The 17136-nt window shown below is 47.2% G+C and overlaps 1 protein-coding gene and 1 non-coding gene across 2 annotated transcripts in view; both read left to right on the top strand.

Moving 5' to 3' along the window:
* Nucleotides 1–235: 235 nt before the first annotated feature.
* Nucleotides 236–17136, top strand: part of TMPRSS6 (transmembrane serine protease 6) — a 31907-nt gene continuing 15006 nt past the window's right edge. The window contains exons 1-11 of the mRNA XM_048833133.2: nucleotides 236–392; nucleotides 619–761; nucleotides 953–1020; nucleotides 2305–2489; nucleotides 5854–5895; nucleotides 6657–6861; nucleotides 8672–8808; nucleotides 9912–10024; nucleotides 10984–11093; nucleotides 12948–13093; nucleotides 14015–14113. Of these exons, the coding sequence (XP_048689090.1) occupies nucleotides 236–392; nucleotides 619–761; nucleotides 953–1020; nucleotides 2305–2489; nucleotides 5854–5895; nucleotides 6657–6861; nucleotides 8672–8808; nucleotides 9912–10024; nucleotides 10984–11093; nucleotides 12948–13093; nucleotides 14015–14113 (1405 nt within the window). The remainder of the gene's footprint in view (nucleotides 393–618; nucleotides 762–952; nucleotides 1021–2304; nucleotides 2490–5853; nucleotides 5896–6656; nucleotides 6862–8671; nucleotides 8809–9911; nucleotides 10025–10983; nucleotides 11094–12947; nucleotides 13094–14014; nucleotides 14114–17136) is intronic.
* LOC125630720 (U1 spliceosomal RNA) lies at nucleotides 14546–14707 on the top strand. Its single transcript, XR_007354770.2, has one exon. It is a non-coding gene; the product is annotated as a U1 spliceosomal RNA (small nuclear RNA).

The following is a 17136-nucleotide window of genomic DNA, read 5'->3' as shown; positions in this document are numbered from 1 at the left end:
AATTTGAGAAATGCTAGTCTCCCCTGTGAAATCTGTATAGTAGAGGGTAAAAGCACACAAAAGACCAGATTTCACTGTCTGTGACACGTTTTTCACGGCCGTGAATTTGGTAGGGCCCTAGGCATAGATAATAAGGGGATACACAGATAGGAAGAGGAGCATATAGATGGTAAAGGACACATAGGAAGGGATGCATAGATAATTCAGCCTCACCGACGGTCTGCTGCCTGACTAGATGCCCATGATGGAGGCTGAGCAGCAGGAGGAAGATGCAAACACCCCATCTGAAGATGAACCCAAGAGCAAGGCTCACGACTGCCTGCGCTATGCACCCCTCTGGATAGTCCTTGTGCTGTTGGCTGGAGCTGGTGTGCTGACCTGGTATTTCCTAGGTAACAGTTCTACTGTGTTTTGTCTTTTACACTGGTGATCATGTGTCCTAGCAAGGAAGAAGCTGATTTAGATGCCAAAGAGAATCAGTGACTCCTGGATGGGTTGCCATGGGTCACCCATCTGTGCACTGATTCCCTAGGGAGCTAGCTAAGTTCCCCCACCCAGCCAAAGAGCCTTCTGTCCTCCACATCCATGGGTTAAGCTGTCTGTGTCTTTTGTTGTCAGACTACAGACCACGACACTTGGAATCAACTGTCCTGCAGTTCTACTCTGGCAGCCTCCGGATCCTCAATTGTCAGTACTCCCTGGACCTTGGACGGCCAGAATCCAGAGCCTTCTGGACTGAGTCAGCAAAGCTACAGAAGATGGTGAGGGTGGTTTCATGTGTGGGGGCTGAGGCAGGTCAGTGAGTAGGAGAAACGGGCCACAGGTACTTCTGTGAATGGAAGCCTAAGCAGGTTATACCAAAACAGAGGGGGCTGGAGCACTGGGTGGGTTCCCTGGGAAGTTTGGTGTTGTACTCTTGCTGGCTAGTTATCAGTTGGCATTCTCGTTACAGCTGAGGGAACTTATTCGTGTCACGGACCTGGATCCATATTACAACTCCAGCACAGTATATGCCTTCGGGTGAGTGTTACTTCCACATTTGTTTGCTTTTCAGGACTCTGTCTCTTCTGTCCCATGTGAAAGTTACAGCTAGGTTGTGATCTTGTTCAGTAGCCATCTATTCATCAGACAAGAGCTGCTGCAACCTCCATTCTTACTCCACATGGGCTCTGGATTAGAGCCTATTGAAAAGTGGAATTTCCATCCCAGAGGAAATTCCAATAATTTAACATTGCTTGTCAGCCCATACTCAGATGAAAATCAAAATATCAAAACTTCTCATGGAACAAAAAGTCCAGAAAGAAAATTAATTCAGAAATGTCAAAAGGTTTAGTCTCAGCATTTTCTTTTGAAAGAATGTTTTGGCATTCTTTGAATCGAAATGTTTCATTTTGTACTGTCAGCACAAAATGAAACACCACAGAGAAAGACCATGGTGCATCCTGGGAGATGTAGTTCTGCACAGGGCAGGGCCCGTAAGGGAGAAGTGGAGTAGGAGGGACCTAGACCTACAACTGCCACAGAACACTGTGGTGGCTAGGACAGATGTGGAGATTAGTGTCAACACGATCCTGACATTTTGTTTTGCTTTTCCCAATGGCAAATTACATCAACAGTGATCTTTGCCCACCAAAAATGTCTATTTCAGAAAAAAAAACCAAAAAAAAAAAAAACCAAAAAAAAACCCCAACACCTTTTTCCAGCAGGAGAATGTTTCATTCACATTTTTTCACTCAGGCTTCCTTGCTTGGTCCATTTTCTCTCTCATTTAGCTGACAAACTACAATAGTTGTGATCTCCTGCAATGTATCAATGGTCCCTGCACAGGATTAAAGGCTCATTCTGATCAGCTGAACAGAGTCTAGAATCAGTCACTTGTCACTACTGGGAGATGGGACATGGAGCCTTAAAGGTCAACATTTTCAATCTATGGCAGCAGCGACCTCAAGTCATTTCCACCTGAAGCACATTCAAGTGGATTATAAAAAAGTTTAAATGATCTCATTTTAGTTTCTAGTGGGGCAGGTATCCAGATCATTAAACCCACCATTCCCGGTGGCACAAGATGGCTTCCTCAGCAGAAAGACCAACTATTGAATGGACCATTGATACACTGGCTCTTCTTTTCCACTAAAGGTGGTCTCTCTAGTTGGGGCTGAGGCACATTGGTGGGGCAGTGTGTTCTGGGACGTTTGCACTGATGTGCTTGATCTGTAGCTAAAGAGAGGACGACATCTGTCTCCAGGGCTGAACTCACTTGAAATGAAAAGGATGAAGGAAATTAATGTGCTATCTCCCTGCTAGGGAGGGGTCCCTGACCTTCTTCTTCTGGTTCGCCCTTCAAGTCCCCAAGAGTCAGCACAAGGAGATGACTGCTGAGAGGGTGAACATGACTCTCTGCAGAGAGCTTCTCGCCAGTGCCAACGGTACAGGCAGACTCTCCTACCAGACAGAGTACAAGGTTGATCCAGATTCTCTGGTTCTGCTGGGTATGTATCAGCCACCCAAGTGTGACCTAAGCTTTCAGGATCAGGGGCTGAGGCCTATAAGTTGCTGCCGGCAGGCTGAGAGGCTAGGCTGAATGGCATTACTAAAAGGGAAGAAGAGAGGAAAGGAGTGTGTTAAAGAAGGGAGAGGAAGGGGGATGAGGGGAAAAAGAGAGGAAGGGTAGAGTGTAAGCTAGAGGGAAAGGCAAAAGACAGAACAGGACAGAGGAATGAATTGCAAATGTTTCCTCCTTGTACACACTTTTCATGAAGTTTGGTTATTCCCCTGAAGAATTACAGACTCATGGAGTAAGAGATAGCAGTGACTGACTAGGTAGCATCTTGTCCTTTCCTCTACCTCCTCCTTCAACTTTGGCAAACACTGAGTTGTTCCCTACACTATATGCTTTGTAGCTTTACTCCAATGTCCTAAGCAACTGGGCTTCCATGACGTTCCTTGGGAGACTATTCCACTCTCCGATAGACTGAGAACAGAACTGAATGCAACATACTTAGATTACAGTTGTTTCTGCTTCATGATGCTTGTAATATTTCCATCATTTCAATTCTTTATATTGACTTCAAGATTTTTTTTTTAATCAGTGCACAAAATAGAGATCACAGCTTGTTAAAGTGTCCTGGGAATGAGGTCCTGACAACTGCCCTTGATATTTCAGGTCCTTTTTAGGCCTTGATCCAAAGTCCATTAAGTCAATGGAAAAAAATGCCATTGATGGCACTGGGGTTTGGATCAGGCTTATGGTGTGATTGCTCCCTCCTTGCTCTGTGCTGCGATACCTCTGTGCATAGAGCTCACAATCACTGTTTGTTTGTTTAAATTCTGCCCTATTGCATGCAAACTCATCTGTAAATTTGCTATCATTGTTACTCCCAGGGTCTCTTTCACTATTGCCAGTTCCAAGTTTCTCATTAAATAATATGTTTCCAACCATTTCCCCCTAGATACATTATTTTGCATTTTCCCCAGATTAATCTTATTTTGGTATATCCCTACCCTATTTGTCATTTCACACAGTCCTTTTCTCTCTGTTCTCATGGCTGTTTTTGAATTTAGTATTGGGGAATGTCATTAAAATGCTTTTTACTCCCTTTTTCAGATCATTAATGAGGATGTTAAATAAGACCAGACCTAACGTCCCACTGAACACCTCTCTCCGTTTATTAAATTGCCATTTATAATTATTTTTTATTTGCAGCTTTTCAAAAAGTTTCTGGTGCACTGTATGTGACAGTGCTCACATTCAAGCCAACTTAAATTAAGATTTCATGAAACACATGCCTAATGATTCACTAAAAATCAAGCTATATTGCATCTTCTGCTTTCCCTTTATCCACTAATTTAGTAATTTAGCAATTGAGTTTGTCAGTACCATTATCTTTTAAAGGTTTTCAGTTTTTTCCTCTCATCCCCTTCACATTTATTCATTATTTTATTAGGGTCTAAAGTTAGATTTGCTCAATTCTAATTGCCACGATCATCCATTGGGGTTTCCCTGTTTCTCCATGAAATTTCAAAATGTAATGTCTGTAGTTGAATAAGATTTGACAGTTTGGGAAGAAGTATGCCTAGCACCTACAGCAGGGGGCAAAAATCAGGACCCCAGGATTCTCTCTCTGGGATAGACACTGCTTTGGCAAATCACTTAATCTAGGTCTTTGTTTACCCATCTGTAAAGTGGGAATAAAATGATAGTTAACAACACTTTCCAACCTCACAGCTTGTTGAGGTGTAATTAATTGACAGCGGTAAAGTGTTTTAAAACCCTCAACCAAATGCTCCTACGTGAAGACTCTTAATATTACTAAATTTGTTAGCTGCCTCTCTATCATGGGGTGCCTATTTTATCAGCCCACTGATTTGTATGTGGTAAGATTGTCCAAGTCTTCCCTCACTTTACTAATAACTATTTGTAAGCCCGCAATCTCTCTCTAGCCACAGGATTTCAGCCCCTTTTCTTTCAGGAACTCATTTTTATTTCTCCAGAATAAAAATCTATTTAACACAGGTTCAAAAACATCAATCACATCCTTTCACCCTGACTCAAGGTCTTCTGTAGGAGCCTGTCTACTCCCTATAGGATTACCCTTAGCAGGCCATCTGCCTTGGAATCATATATAACCTGGCCTCTTTTCCCTGCCCTAGGAACTCCTGAAACCACACTCTTCCCACCCCTCAGCAGCCCTCCGCTCAACAAACCTCTTGCTGGCCTTTATGAGGACCAGGTGATCTACAAGCTATCACGCGATCACTGCCTCTTAGCATGAGCTGGGAGGCAGCTGATCAGTCACAGGTGGGGCTGGGCCCAACTCCCCTAAATGAGCCAACCACCCTATGACACTATTTTTTTAAACAGGCTTGTGGATTGTCCTCTCTTTATGTTCCTTTTTAAAAAGTACATTTAATAAAGCAGTATCCATTGGGCATCACTCACCGGAGGCCCTGTTATCTCTCCACCCCTGTCTCTCAGAGACTACAAGAAACTCCCACTGTTTCCAATGAAAGTTATTCATATCCTGCAACAGGAAGAATAGGGCCCCAGATTTCTTAATTCCCCATAACTGGTTTTCTTGTTAAAGAATCCTTTTGGACTGCAGTATTCTGTTAACCTAGTATTCACTGTGCCAAACTCACATACCTTGTGGTCACTTGTACCAATCCTCCCTATTATCCTCACATTTTCAGGGTTTTTTTTTCCCCCATTCATAACTCTTTGACAGCAGATTCAAAGCCCACTGAAGTCAATGGAAAGAATCCTCCTGCCTTTAGGCCCTGAGTGAGAAGAGCCCAATCCCCTTTGGGATTTGGATCCTTCTACCCCCACATCTCTGCTCACCCCAAGGAACCTTCTTTCCACCTAAAGTAAGAGAGAAAGAAGGTGGAAAGTGGGTTGGGTCACAGGCAGGCAGCCAGGGTAGAGCCTGGGAGGTGTGGGAAGCAAGGCACTTCCCTGGTGTACTAGTGCTTGACAATGAGCACGGTTAGGAGGGGAAGGATAAGGACTGGTGGCCTAGGTTAATGACTGACTTGTGTGGGAAGGAAAGAATATACTTGAGAGAGGACCAGATGATGGGCAAGCAAAGAAGGAGAGAGGCTCATGGCAGGCTGAGGCATCATGGGTAAGAGGGACAGGGCCCAGGATAGGAGGAATGGGAGCTAGAGGAGGTGACCAAGGTAGATCTTGATAACAGGCATAGGAAGCAACGAAGGCACCCAGGGTAGTGCTTGATGTGGGGGGAGAGAGAACCATTGGGCACAGAAAGGAGAAGAGGGGCCCATCCTACAGCTTAGATTTTAGGTACTACAGATTCTTATGTTTTTGTCTTTTATATATTTCCTTTCCAACAGAATCCAGTGTGAAAGACATAGTAGTGCTGAAATCCACTCGGGGTAGGCCATCCTTTCCCTTGCTCTTTGAGTTCATTTTGTTTGGGGGGATTTGGTGAGGGGCCAGAATTATTGTTTACTGTCCTGAGATGTGAGATCAAGGAAAATGACAGGAAGAGAATTGTATTCACGAAGCACTGATGCTGCACACAGTGAAGAACACTTTCAAAAAGCACCACTGTGACTTTCAGATCCTCAGAGGTGTTAGGTATTTATCTCTCAATGGAAGTTAAGCACCGAAATCTCTTTGAGGATCTGGGCTAAGGTACTTTTGAACACTTAACCCAGTATCACAAACTCTCTGGCTAATAGCTGGACATTTGCGCTCAGGTGCTGTGTGTGCATGCATGTGTGCATTTGGAAACGCTCTTCCCTTCGCTTACCGTCCCCCTTCACAGCTGCCAACGCAAAGAGAATTAGAAGTGTCAGCAGGAGAACAGGCAGCATGTACTGTAAACGTAGGATGGGGCCAGGGGAACAAGGAAAATGAGTCAAACAGAAGAGAAATAGGAGAGTGAGAGTTTGCCTAGAAGAAGGGGATAATTAGCATGGAGTTAGCTAGTGAGAGGTGATTGGTGTCACGGGGAGGAACTAGGGTAAAGTGTGACAGTAAACTGAGATCACTGGGAGGAACTGGGCTAACACAGAACCTAACCCTGTAGTAGGGGTTTGTATTGGTCAGCATTAGGGTATCTTGTTGGTAAGAGCCCCTTCCAACACTCAGCTAACAGCACTCTGGGGTTCTGTTTGTCTCATGGATTCAGGTTGCTACAGGTACAGCCACATCAGGGCAGAGGAAGTCTTCAGGCTGAAGGGCCCTGACTACTTGGCCTCCAGTTGTCTTTGGCACCTCCGTGGTCCCAAAGGCCACATGATCAAACTACGTCTGGAGTGGACCCTCCCAGAGTGCAGGGACCGGCTGGCCATGTATGATGCAGCTGGGCCACTGGAGAACCATCTCATCACCTCGTAGGTAGCTTTTGTATGACACTGATATCAAGTACAGTGAGCGGTAGGAAGGTGGTCAGTCAGATCCTTAGCTAGTATAAATTGGTGTAGCTGCACTGACTTGAGTGTAACTCTGCTGATTTTACACCAGCTGAAGATCTGGCTCTAAGATTCCTTAGGAATGGGGTCTGGCACAAATTAAGATGAGAGGGAGAACTAGGGCTCCTGAAGGGTCTAAAATAACTGATTTATGGATGAGGGATTGGTCCCTCTTCTGGGGTGCCACCTGGTGCACTGCGGTTCCACTGAGCCCATGCGTACCACCAGCCTAGGCTCCCTCACCCTGTCCTGCTGCACACACACAGATAGGGACACACCCAGCTGCAAACAGACACAGAGATCAGCTCTGTGTGGGAAGACTCAGTTCAGGGATTGCCCAGCACTCAGGTGCACACACTCTCTGGAGTGTAAACCCAAAACTATATTGTCTTGCACTGTGGAGAGATCTATATAGCATAAGGTCATGAAATTCGCTCCCCCTTTCAATGTGGAGGAAGATATGCTCAGCTTTTTGCCCTCCCCATTATGAATTACACAAACTGGTTATAGAACAAAAAAAAACCCCAAAAAACCCAAGTGCATTAACTATAAAAGGTAGATTTTAAGTGATAAGGGATAGCAAACAGATCAAAGCAGATTACTGAGCAAATAAAACACACGCAACCTAAGCTTAATATACTAAATTAACTAGTTAATAGTAGCACATTCTCACCCTAAATGTTGTTTCATGCAGATTAGAGTTTCTTGAAAGTAAGATGCACTGCTTGCAGCTTAAATCTCCAGGTATTCTTTCCACAGGCTAGACCTTTCTCACCTGCGCTCCCTGCCCCACAGCTTGGTTCCTTTGTTTCTTCAGGTGTTTGCAGCAGTCTTCCTTCTTGGGCAGGGAGGCAGTAAAGAACCACCAAGATTAACTCACTTCCCAGCCTTAAATAGGATTTGCATATGGCAGGAATCCTTTGTTTCCCAGTTTGACCCTCCACCCCCTCCTAGTGGAAAAATACCAGCAGTCCAAGATGGTGTCCAGTATTAGGTGACATGAACACATGACCCTGCAGTGTCAAAGCAACTTCCCAGGAAACTTCTCAGGAAGGAGGGAGATTAGTATCTTTAAAGTCCTATTGTCCTTCCTAATGGCCCATCCAGGCTGATTGCACACTGTCTGGTGGGTGTTCCCCCAAGCGTAAACACAGTTGTAATTGTTATAGTCAATATTCCTAACTTCAGATACAGAAATGATATATGCATACAAATGGATAATCATATACAGTAAATCATAACATTTCCAGTGATACCTCACATGATCCATTTTGCATAAAATATATCTTAGTTATGCCATATTCATATCATAAGCATCTCTCTAAGAAGAATATGGGGCATAGCGTCACAAGGGGGACCCCATGGTCTCAGAGTCCTCACGAAGGTGGTCTGGTTTGAGACAAGATGAAGATCCTAACAAGGGGTGCGGACATGTTCCCCCACCCTGATCTGAGCCCTTTTCTCTGTGCTATACCTTGATTTGGTTACTAGGTCCAGAGCTTCAAGGGTATTTAGGCTCCTAATGTTCATTGATTTTGATGAAAGTCAGAAGCCTAAACACCTTTGAGGATCTGGGCCTTAATGTCTAGCAACATACTGAAGTTAAAGGTCTGAATAATCGCATCCCCTCTCTCCCCTCCGTCTCTTACCACCACTTCACTCCTCTCCTTTCCTCACTGCTTTTACTCATTCCCATCCTCTTTCACACTTCCTGCTCTCTCTTTCCTCTCAGATTCTATGGCTGCAGCCGTCAGGAGCCCATGGTGGAAGTCCTTTCTTCGGGCCACGTCATGTCCGTGGTATGGAAGAAAGCGATGTACAGCTACTACGATCCTTTCATCCTCACTGCCCAGGCTGTGCCCTCTGAAGGTGAGGAAGGCTGGAGGGAAAGCGTGGAGAATGAAGGAGCTGGGAGAGCTCACACAGTGCAGACCCCTTGTCAGTTAGCCTCACACGTATTCTACAGGTCACTTCACCCACCATCACAAGATACTCCTCCATTGAGATGGAATATGGCAGCTGTTTCACAGCACATAGAACCACCACACAATGGCTTGGAATAGGAATTCATTAAAGATTGTGAGGCACTTAGATGCTCCAGTGATGGCAGCCAAAAAAAGGATGGCAATAGATAGAAGTGAGGAGTCCTGCATTCAGCTAAAGTCACAGGGGAATTTAGGTCAGCAGAACAGATTCCTATTCGAAATTGGCCAAGAGAAGGAGGTTAACAACCTTAATTTGCACGAAGTGCCATGGGAACTTTAATAACCATGAGCGGTCAGGGCTGGGGTTGCCAAGGCAACTGACAGAAGGCCACACTAATGTCTCAGTAACCCCTAACGCCAGGCTGGAGCAATGGCAGAGAGTCAGAGGGAAGAGCACTGCCGGGTACAGCAGCAACACTGCTTTGGACACTTCTCTGTTGTGTCTCCCAAGCTAATACAAGCCAGGCTTGACCCTGGCTTAGCTCACGAGATCACAGCTTGTAGCCTTTCCCAGTTGGCCTTTCCTCTTTTTTCAGACACTTACTCATTTTTGTGCTGTACCCACTGCCCTTTTCTCCAGCTCTGGTCTCTTGGCATCTCCTGCACTATGATCCTTCACCCTATCGTCCCCAGCTCTTCCCGACACATACGCACTGTGGGAAGGCGGCATAGCAATGTAGGAAGCCAAGCAGGCAACCACACCTGCAGTTGATTGTCTCGGCAGTCTGCTTCTGAGGGGCCCCCCTCGTCAGGAAGTAGCTCCCCTGGGATGTTTCTGGTGCTCCCAGTGAACCCAACTGGGAAAGCATGATGTTGGTCCCACAGAGAACACAGACCATGAGCACAGCAAACAGCTTCATGGGTCTCTAGCAAACGCGTAGCCTGCGTCTTCCTCCATTCTTCTCTTGTGGGTGAGGCATGTCCCTTTTTTCTGAGGATCCAGTTTTCCCAGGTGATGTGTGTGTGTGGGGGGGTGTCTGTTTTCAGACTGCCAGGTGAATCTAACGCTGCAGGGAGGCCTGGAACTGCAGGGGAAGATCAACACTCCACACTACCCGAGCTACTACTCGCCCAACACACAGTGCACCTGGCTCATGACGGTGAGCCCCACCCCCCGTGGCTCCTCCTCTTTCTCTAGCCAAACCTTTCCACAGTAGTGGCTTTGGACAGAGCGCCAGGGCACCTTTTCCCCTACACCACTGCTCCGTGGCAATGCCCTCTCCACTCAGACTCAAGTGATGTGTGGGCGGGGGCGGGGGTTGAGTGCCCTGCAGTTTCATCTCTGCAGACCCTACAGCAGAGAGTCTCAAACAGAAGGTCATGAGATCACAGCTCTTCCTGTAATGCTAAATGGGAGGGAGTCCCCCCTAGATCCCCAGCTAGATGGGAGGAAGGTTGCGGGGAGGCGCGCGGGAAGAGGTTTCCTGTAAGGAAACGGCTGGGAATCATTGCCTTACAATACTTCCAATTCTGGCTGTGGCTCTCAGCCTAGATCTCCACCCTGGACTTGTGACTATCAAACTCACTAGGCAGTCACCTTCTGTTCTTCAAATCCAGCCCGTCTCAGTTCAACCAAGACCCAGCATTAGAGTAGCAGGGATGAGGAGAGAAGTGCATTGGCACAGCTAGGTGCAAGGCCCCAGGACTGGAGCAGCAGGGTTCCTGCAGGGCTGAGATGCTTTGGCAGGGCTGGAAGTAGGATCTAGGGCTGGAACAGCCAGCAGTGATGGTGCAATGGGAAAGGTGTTTAGGGGGAGGTAGGAGTGGTCTAGCAGGGAGTGTTGGAGGCCATGACTGAGGGGCTCTGGCAGAGGTCTGGGAGGCAGGCCTGGAATGACTGAGGGTGCCACACTTCAGGATTAAGGTGGTGGCCAGAGGGGGCAGTGGCCTGGTGCCTGTGTAGACTGTGCCTAACTCTTGCCAGCTTGGTACTGTGTGAATTCACTGCTCTCCCATTTGCGTTCATTTGCCCCTTTCATGCCAATGGGTCCCATTTGTTTGGCTGGAAACAGCTTGCTGCTGCTCTCTGATCTCTGCTCTTGGACCACTCTCCATGCAGGTCCCATCTCTCGACTACGGAGTTGTCCTATGGTTTGATGGCTACACACTGAGGAGACAGAAGTATGATCTGCTGTGTACTCAAGGCCAGTGGATTATTCAGAACAGAAGGTCTGTGCTCATGTTCTTGCTGGATTATCACTCTCCATCTCCAACCCCAGATTACTTCTCCATGAGTCTGAATTCGCCCCCAGACCTCCGGTTTAGCCAGTCCCCAGGTCTGCTAGGAAACATTTGCCAGCTGTAACTTCTATCTTCTTGCTCCCACTCAGTCATTTGATCTGTGCTATTAACCGTAACTGCTACTACTGTGCTGATGGCACTCAGTTGTCTATATCTTTCTCAATATTCTAGTAACTCCTCCTTGTCCACTGACTGCCTATCTTGATCAAGTCAATGTATTGCTTTGCCTCAGCTTCCTTCAGAAAAGCATCTCAGAGAGAGAGACGTGCTTCTTTTGGGCAAAGGCAACATCCTCAAACCTCTCCAATGTCGCTATCAACTTCCCTTCTTCCTCGTGCTGCGTAAAGCAGATTGTCTTGTTTCCCCCACTTTGTGCAACCCTGGCGTCCTCCCACACCTCCTGTGTTTGCAAATGTGCCTATCACCACCTCTGCAGTATCGTCTGTGTGCTACTGCCTCAAATCTTCCTCCGCACAAATCTGCCTCCGAGTCTCTGCCTCTTCTTGCTTTGCCTATTAAAAATTCCCTTCTATAAAGACTTCTCTATGGCGTCCCTAAGCCCAGCTGCCATCATGCATTGCCTGCTGCTGCCCACTTTCTCCCACGTACAAAGAAGCACAGCCAATGCACTGCCATTCTCAGATCCTTCCAGCTGGCTCCACTTTCGTTTCAGGAGCCTGTTCAAAATTGTGCTCTTATTTTAAAACTCTGTTTGGGCTTTTTCCAACCTACCATGCAGACCTTGTCTCTGCTGCTCACCTGAGCTCAGCCACCTCTGTCTTTGGACCCAATCCAGGGAATTGTTCCAATGACCTCAGACTCTCCACTATGGGTGTCACAGCCTGTCATCAGCAACAGCTGTCTTGTATGTCTCCAACTTCCCCTTTATTTGCATCCCTTCCTTGCATGTACTTTTTCCTTCTTTTCTCCCTAGTCCAACCTCCCTAACTCTTATTTAGCCATGTGAAGATCTAGGACATGAGTTCATAGGAAAGACAATATAGAAATAGCACTGGTTTAGAAAGCACAAATTCTGCTCTTACCCAGACAGGGCTAAATCAGGATTAATGCCTCCAAAGTAGGTGGAATCATTCTGGATTTATGCTGAGGTAGCAGAGCAGAATTTGGGCCTGTGTATAAAATATGGCCTGTTTGCAGAAGGACAACCATGACACCAATTCCCTATGCCTGGTTTTTGTTACCAAGTGCATAATATTCTCCCCAAAGCTGTTCAGTCCGGAACATCCAGAACCATTACACGTCTCTCACAAACTTTAAATGGTGTTTACTTTCGCCATCATTTCAAATTCTCTCCATCTCACCCTTAGCATGTCTCTTTTCCTTTCCCTCCATCAGTTTCTAGGGCTGCTTCCTCACACATTTCATTTTCTCTGGGCACTCGGGGCTAGCCCCTGATCTTGGTTATACTAGTGTAAAACCAGTGATGTCTCCGGAGTTGCTCTGGCCTCAGGACGTTCCAGTCAAGTAGCTAAGTGCTGGTGCAGTGGAGAGCAGAGCGTGGTGCTGGATGGCCTGTCTGCTGAAAAAGCCTGGCTTCCCCTGCATTTCCAGGAGCAACACCACTCTACATCCCCAAAACATACAGAGAGTGTTTCCCCATCTCTGCTATCCCAGTCCTTGTGGTTCTCTCCTTCTCATGGTCCAGATCCCAATTCTCAAGTGCCATGGAACCTTCCTGCCCCAACACCCTTTTCCCTTGACGACGACATTTTTTCTCCTTCATACAAACTCTTGGATATCCTGCCTGTACTTCTCTATCAGGTTGTGTGGCCTGCGGACCCTGCAAGCCTATGCCGAGCGAATTCCTGTTGTGTCCTCTACCGGCATCACCATCAGCTTCACCTCTCAGATCTCCCTAACCGGACCTGGAGTGCAGGCTGCCTACAGCCTCTATAACCAATCTGATCGTGAGTACGGGGCTTCTTATAGCTTAGAGACACTGATTGAGAATGTAGTCTGCATCTTTCACTGCTACCCAGTCACCAGCAGGTTTCTCAAGCTCCTGGCACGTGTTGAGAGCCACACATGCCAAGTCCTAGATACAAACTCACCTATAGGTACAGACGCACGTTACCCTCATGAATGTGTGCGCATACACCACTCTGAACCATGGACACACAAACACACAACACTTGATCATATGCACAGCTCAGAGGTACTGAGGGACCGTACACCTAGGCACAGGTAGACTCACCTCTGCCTCTGTATTACTGAGCTGGCCTTGGAATTAGATGCCTTAGCTTATTTTAATTTGAAATGACTGTTTCAATCACAAAGGCTCCTGGAGAGTTATTTCCGGCTTTTCCTTGAAATCCGTGTGTGTGTGTGTGAGAAACAAAGCCTGACACACACACACACTCTCTCTCTCTCTCCAAGTCTGTCTTGTCTCACTGTGCAGTACTTGGCAGGGTACACGGTCCCTCTCTACATACTCCCTGAATGTCATGGGGACACCTCTTTCATGTCCCTGACCAGGGTTTTGTAACAGCCCCCAGGGAATCTATCCCAGTATCATGCCTGGTGTGGCAGGATGTAATAACAGTGTAGCCCCCAGGAGTTCTGGTGAGAGATTGCCCTTGATTTCCTGGACCCTGTCATATGACCTGCATTGGTTACAAACTTTCAATACCCCCATTGCCTAGCCCGGGTGCGTATGCACGGATTCCAGGGGCTGCCATTACTTTGGAAACATAGCAAGCACGGAGCAAACATCCATGGAGAGCTGGCAAGGTCAATAGCGCTTGTAGCCACACACTTTTGAGCCTCAGTGTTTTGCTTTTAGGAGGTCCTGTAATGGGGACTAAACATTCCCTTGTGATTCTTTTTAGCCTGTCCCGGGGAGTTCCTCTGTTCTGTCAATGGACTGTGCGTCCCAGCCTGTGACGGGATCAAAGACTGCCCCAATGGACTGGACGAGAGGAACTGTGGTGAGTCGTCATCCATTATTTCTACCCCGTCTCTCCTCAGCGATTTTCAGCCCAGTTCAACCCTCTCCTGCACAAAGGAGTGGGTCTCCATGGTCCAAATCCAACTCTCTAATGGGGGATCTCTGGGGGAGACAGGAGAACCCCACAGAGACTTCACTGCATCAGTCAGGGGGGTGAAAGTAACAAAGGCATTGGCCTGGTTACATGCAGGCAGTCAGTCTTCAGTCCACCAGAATCATACTGCTTCAGTCTGTTAGGAAGGGAGACTGAAAGCTCAACGCGCACCAGGCTCCTCCACGCACTCTCGAGGCCATATATCCCACAGAGACAGTTGGCCCCAGAAAATGGGGCAGTAGAAACAGTTTCCATACGCCAAGATCTACAAGTTCCTCAAATAAATCAGTGTCCAACCTGCAGCATTCCTCTACCCCCACACTGCTAGTACAGTGCGTGCCATGACCACAAAGGTAGTTTTCCAAGGATGAGGCTCATCCGTTGCACTGCAGGTGTGCTGACCCCTGCAATTTCCCCAAATGCAGGAAACTTGACCTCATAATTTGTGGTAGTGGGGGACTGCGTTCACACTCTCCCCTGAAAACAACCCCCCCCCCCCCAAAAAAAACAAAACTATACTCCTCTCTCCCACCACAGCTCTGCCAGTGATCCTCAGTCCTGGCCTACAGCCCCACCTGCTGTTCTAGGCCTGAGTGTCCCACGCTGCTCTGCCAACACACCACAGTCTTGGCCACCCATAACATATGGAGTGCTCGCACAGCAGAGCTCTGTGTAAGAGTACTCTACTCACCATTGGATAGTGCTGCCTGCTGGCCATTCTGGGTATTAGCTCCATCAGGCCAATACCCTTTCCTGCAGTTGCACTCCATTTCTCTCTTTCAGTCTGCACCCTTCTCTCAACCTAGGAGCTACTGCTTCCTCTTCATGACTTGGCCCTCCATCCAGTTCACTAAGATCTTCCTCTTCCAGGGTAGTCTTTCAAAATCTCTCCCCAAGCAGCGTCAGGCAGTCCTCACACTGCTGCCCTGACTAAGTCATTCCTACACCGACTCCGGCAGCCTTTGTATCCACTGCCCTTAACCGTGCCATTCTGCAGTGGATGGTAGGAGAACCCAGGCCCACCCTCTACTCTGGGTTCCAGTCCAGGGCCCTGTAGTGAAGTAGTTAAGATGGGCATCTTCACCACCTTACTGCTCTCAGCCCTAGACTTCTGCCTACTGTGCTTCTTCTCCCCCTTCTTTCTCCTTTACCTCAGGGAGAGGGACTACAGGCTTCCTCCCTGTTGTCCTCACACACTGCTGCTGCCGGCCTCCTGTCTTTATAGATGCCCCACCTGTTTCCTCACAGGTGAGCTTCCTTCTAAATAGCTCCCTCCACACAGCTTAAAGCACTGTCGTTTGCAGTTTAATTGGCTGATTGGGCCCACTTGGCCTAATTCAGCTCTGGCAGGGCCAGTGTGGGGAGTACAGCCCCCTCACAAACTCTTTGTATTGTCAAACCACTTGCAAATATCACCTAATTAACTCTCACAGCTGCCCTGGGAAGTATTCTTAGTATTACTACAGATGGGGTGGGGGGAACAGAGAGGAAAGTTAGATTATTTGCCCAGGGCCACCCAGCAAATCAGTGGAGGGATTGGCACTAGAACTTTGGCATTCTTGGTCTCATGCCCTGAGGATGGGATGGGATGAGGAGTTATGGGCCTCTATGCAACGCTGCCCGTGCCTGTTAGTCCTGGCATGCAACAGTCCCTCCCTGCTGTTCCAGGCCTCCCATGAAACTCACAGTCCTGTGCTCACAGGAACATAAGAATCACAGTGCTGGGTCTCACAGGGCTCTACTTACCCCAGTATCTGGTCTCTGACCATGGCCAGCACCAGATGATTCAATAAGAGGTACAGAAAACCTTATTGTGGAAAGTTATTGACTAAACCTGTCCATGGAGGAAGTTTCTTTCTAAATCCATCAGTTAGTGCTTGATTCGAAGCAGGAGGGTTTGTTATCTCTAGTTGTGTCCTCCCCAGTGTCTTATATAGCTGTGGATGTTCTCATCCTCTAAATGTCTGATCCTTTTTAGAACCCTATTAAGATGAATTCAAACTAGAACAGGTGCAGAGAAAGGCTATGAGGATGATCAGAGGAATGGAAAACCTGCCTCATGAGAGGAGACTCAAGGAACTTGGCTTGTATTGCTTAACCAAATGAAGGCTGAGGGGAAATATGATAGCTCTCTGTAAATACATCAGAGGGATAAACACTCGGGAGAGAAAGGAGTTATTTAAATTAAAGGCCAATGTTGGCAATAAGAACAAATGGATATAAAATATTCATCAATACGTTTAGGCTTGAAATTAGATGAAGGTTTCTAACCATCAGAGTGATGTTCTGGAACAGCCTTCCAAGGGCAGTAGTGCTGGGGGAGTAGAGGGGAAACATAACAGGTTTCAAGACTGATCTTGATAAATTTACAGGGGAGAAACAGTATGATGAGACTGCCGTGACGGTTATTAGCAAATATCCCCAAAGGCTAGTGATGGGATTCTAGATGGGGAAGGCCCCTGCATTACTACAGAGAATTCTCTCCCAGGTTTCTGGGCTGGTGAGTCTTGCCACATGTTCAGGGTTTAACTGATTGCCATTTTTGGGGTTGGGAAGGAATTTCCCCCCAGGTTATATTGTCAGAGATCGGGGGGCGGGGGGGTCACCTTCCTCTGCAGCGTGCGGCACGGGTCACCTGCACATTTTAAGTAGTGTAAATGGTGGATTCTCTGTAACTTGAAGTTTTTAAAATCAAGATTTGAGGACTCCAATAACTCAACCAGAGATTAAAGGCCAATTATTGGAGTGTGTGGGTGAGGTTCTGTGGCCTGTGACGTGCAGGTGGTCAGACTAGATGATCCTGATGGCCCCTTTTGGCCTTAAAGTCTGTGAGTTCTTGGCCTCTGATATCTTGTGGCTGTGAGTTCCACAGGCTAATTATGAGTTGGCTGTAAAAAGACAGTATTTCC

This window comes from Caretta caretta, chromosome 1 (genome assembly GCF_965140235.1).
Source record: "Caretta caretta isolate rCarCar2 chromosome 1, rCarCar1.hap1, whole genome shotgun sequence".
Classification (NCBI taxonomy): domain Eukaryota; kingdom Metazoa; phylum Chordata; order Testudines; family Cheloniidae; genus Caretta; species Caretta caretta.
Note: the sequence above shows the minus strand (reverse complement) of the source record. Positions and strands in the feature narration are given on the sequence as shown.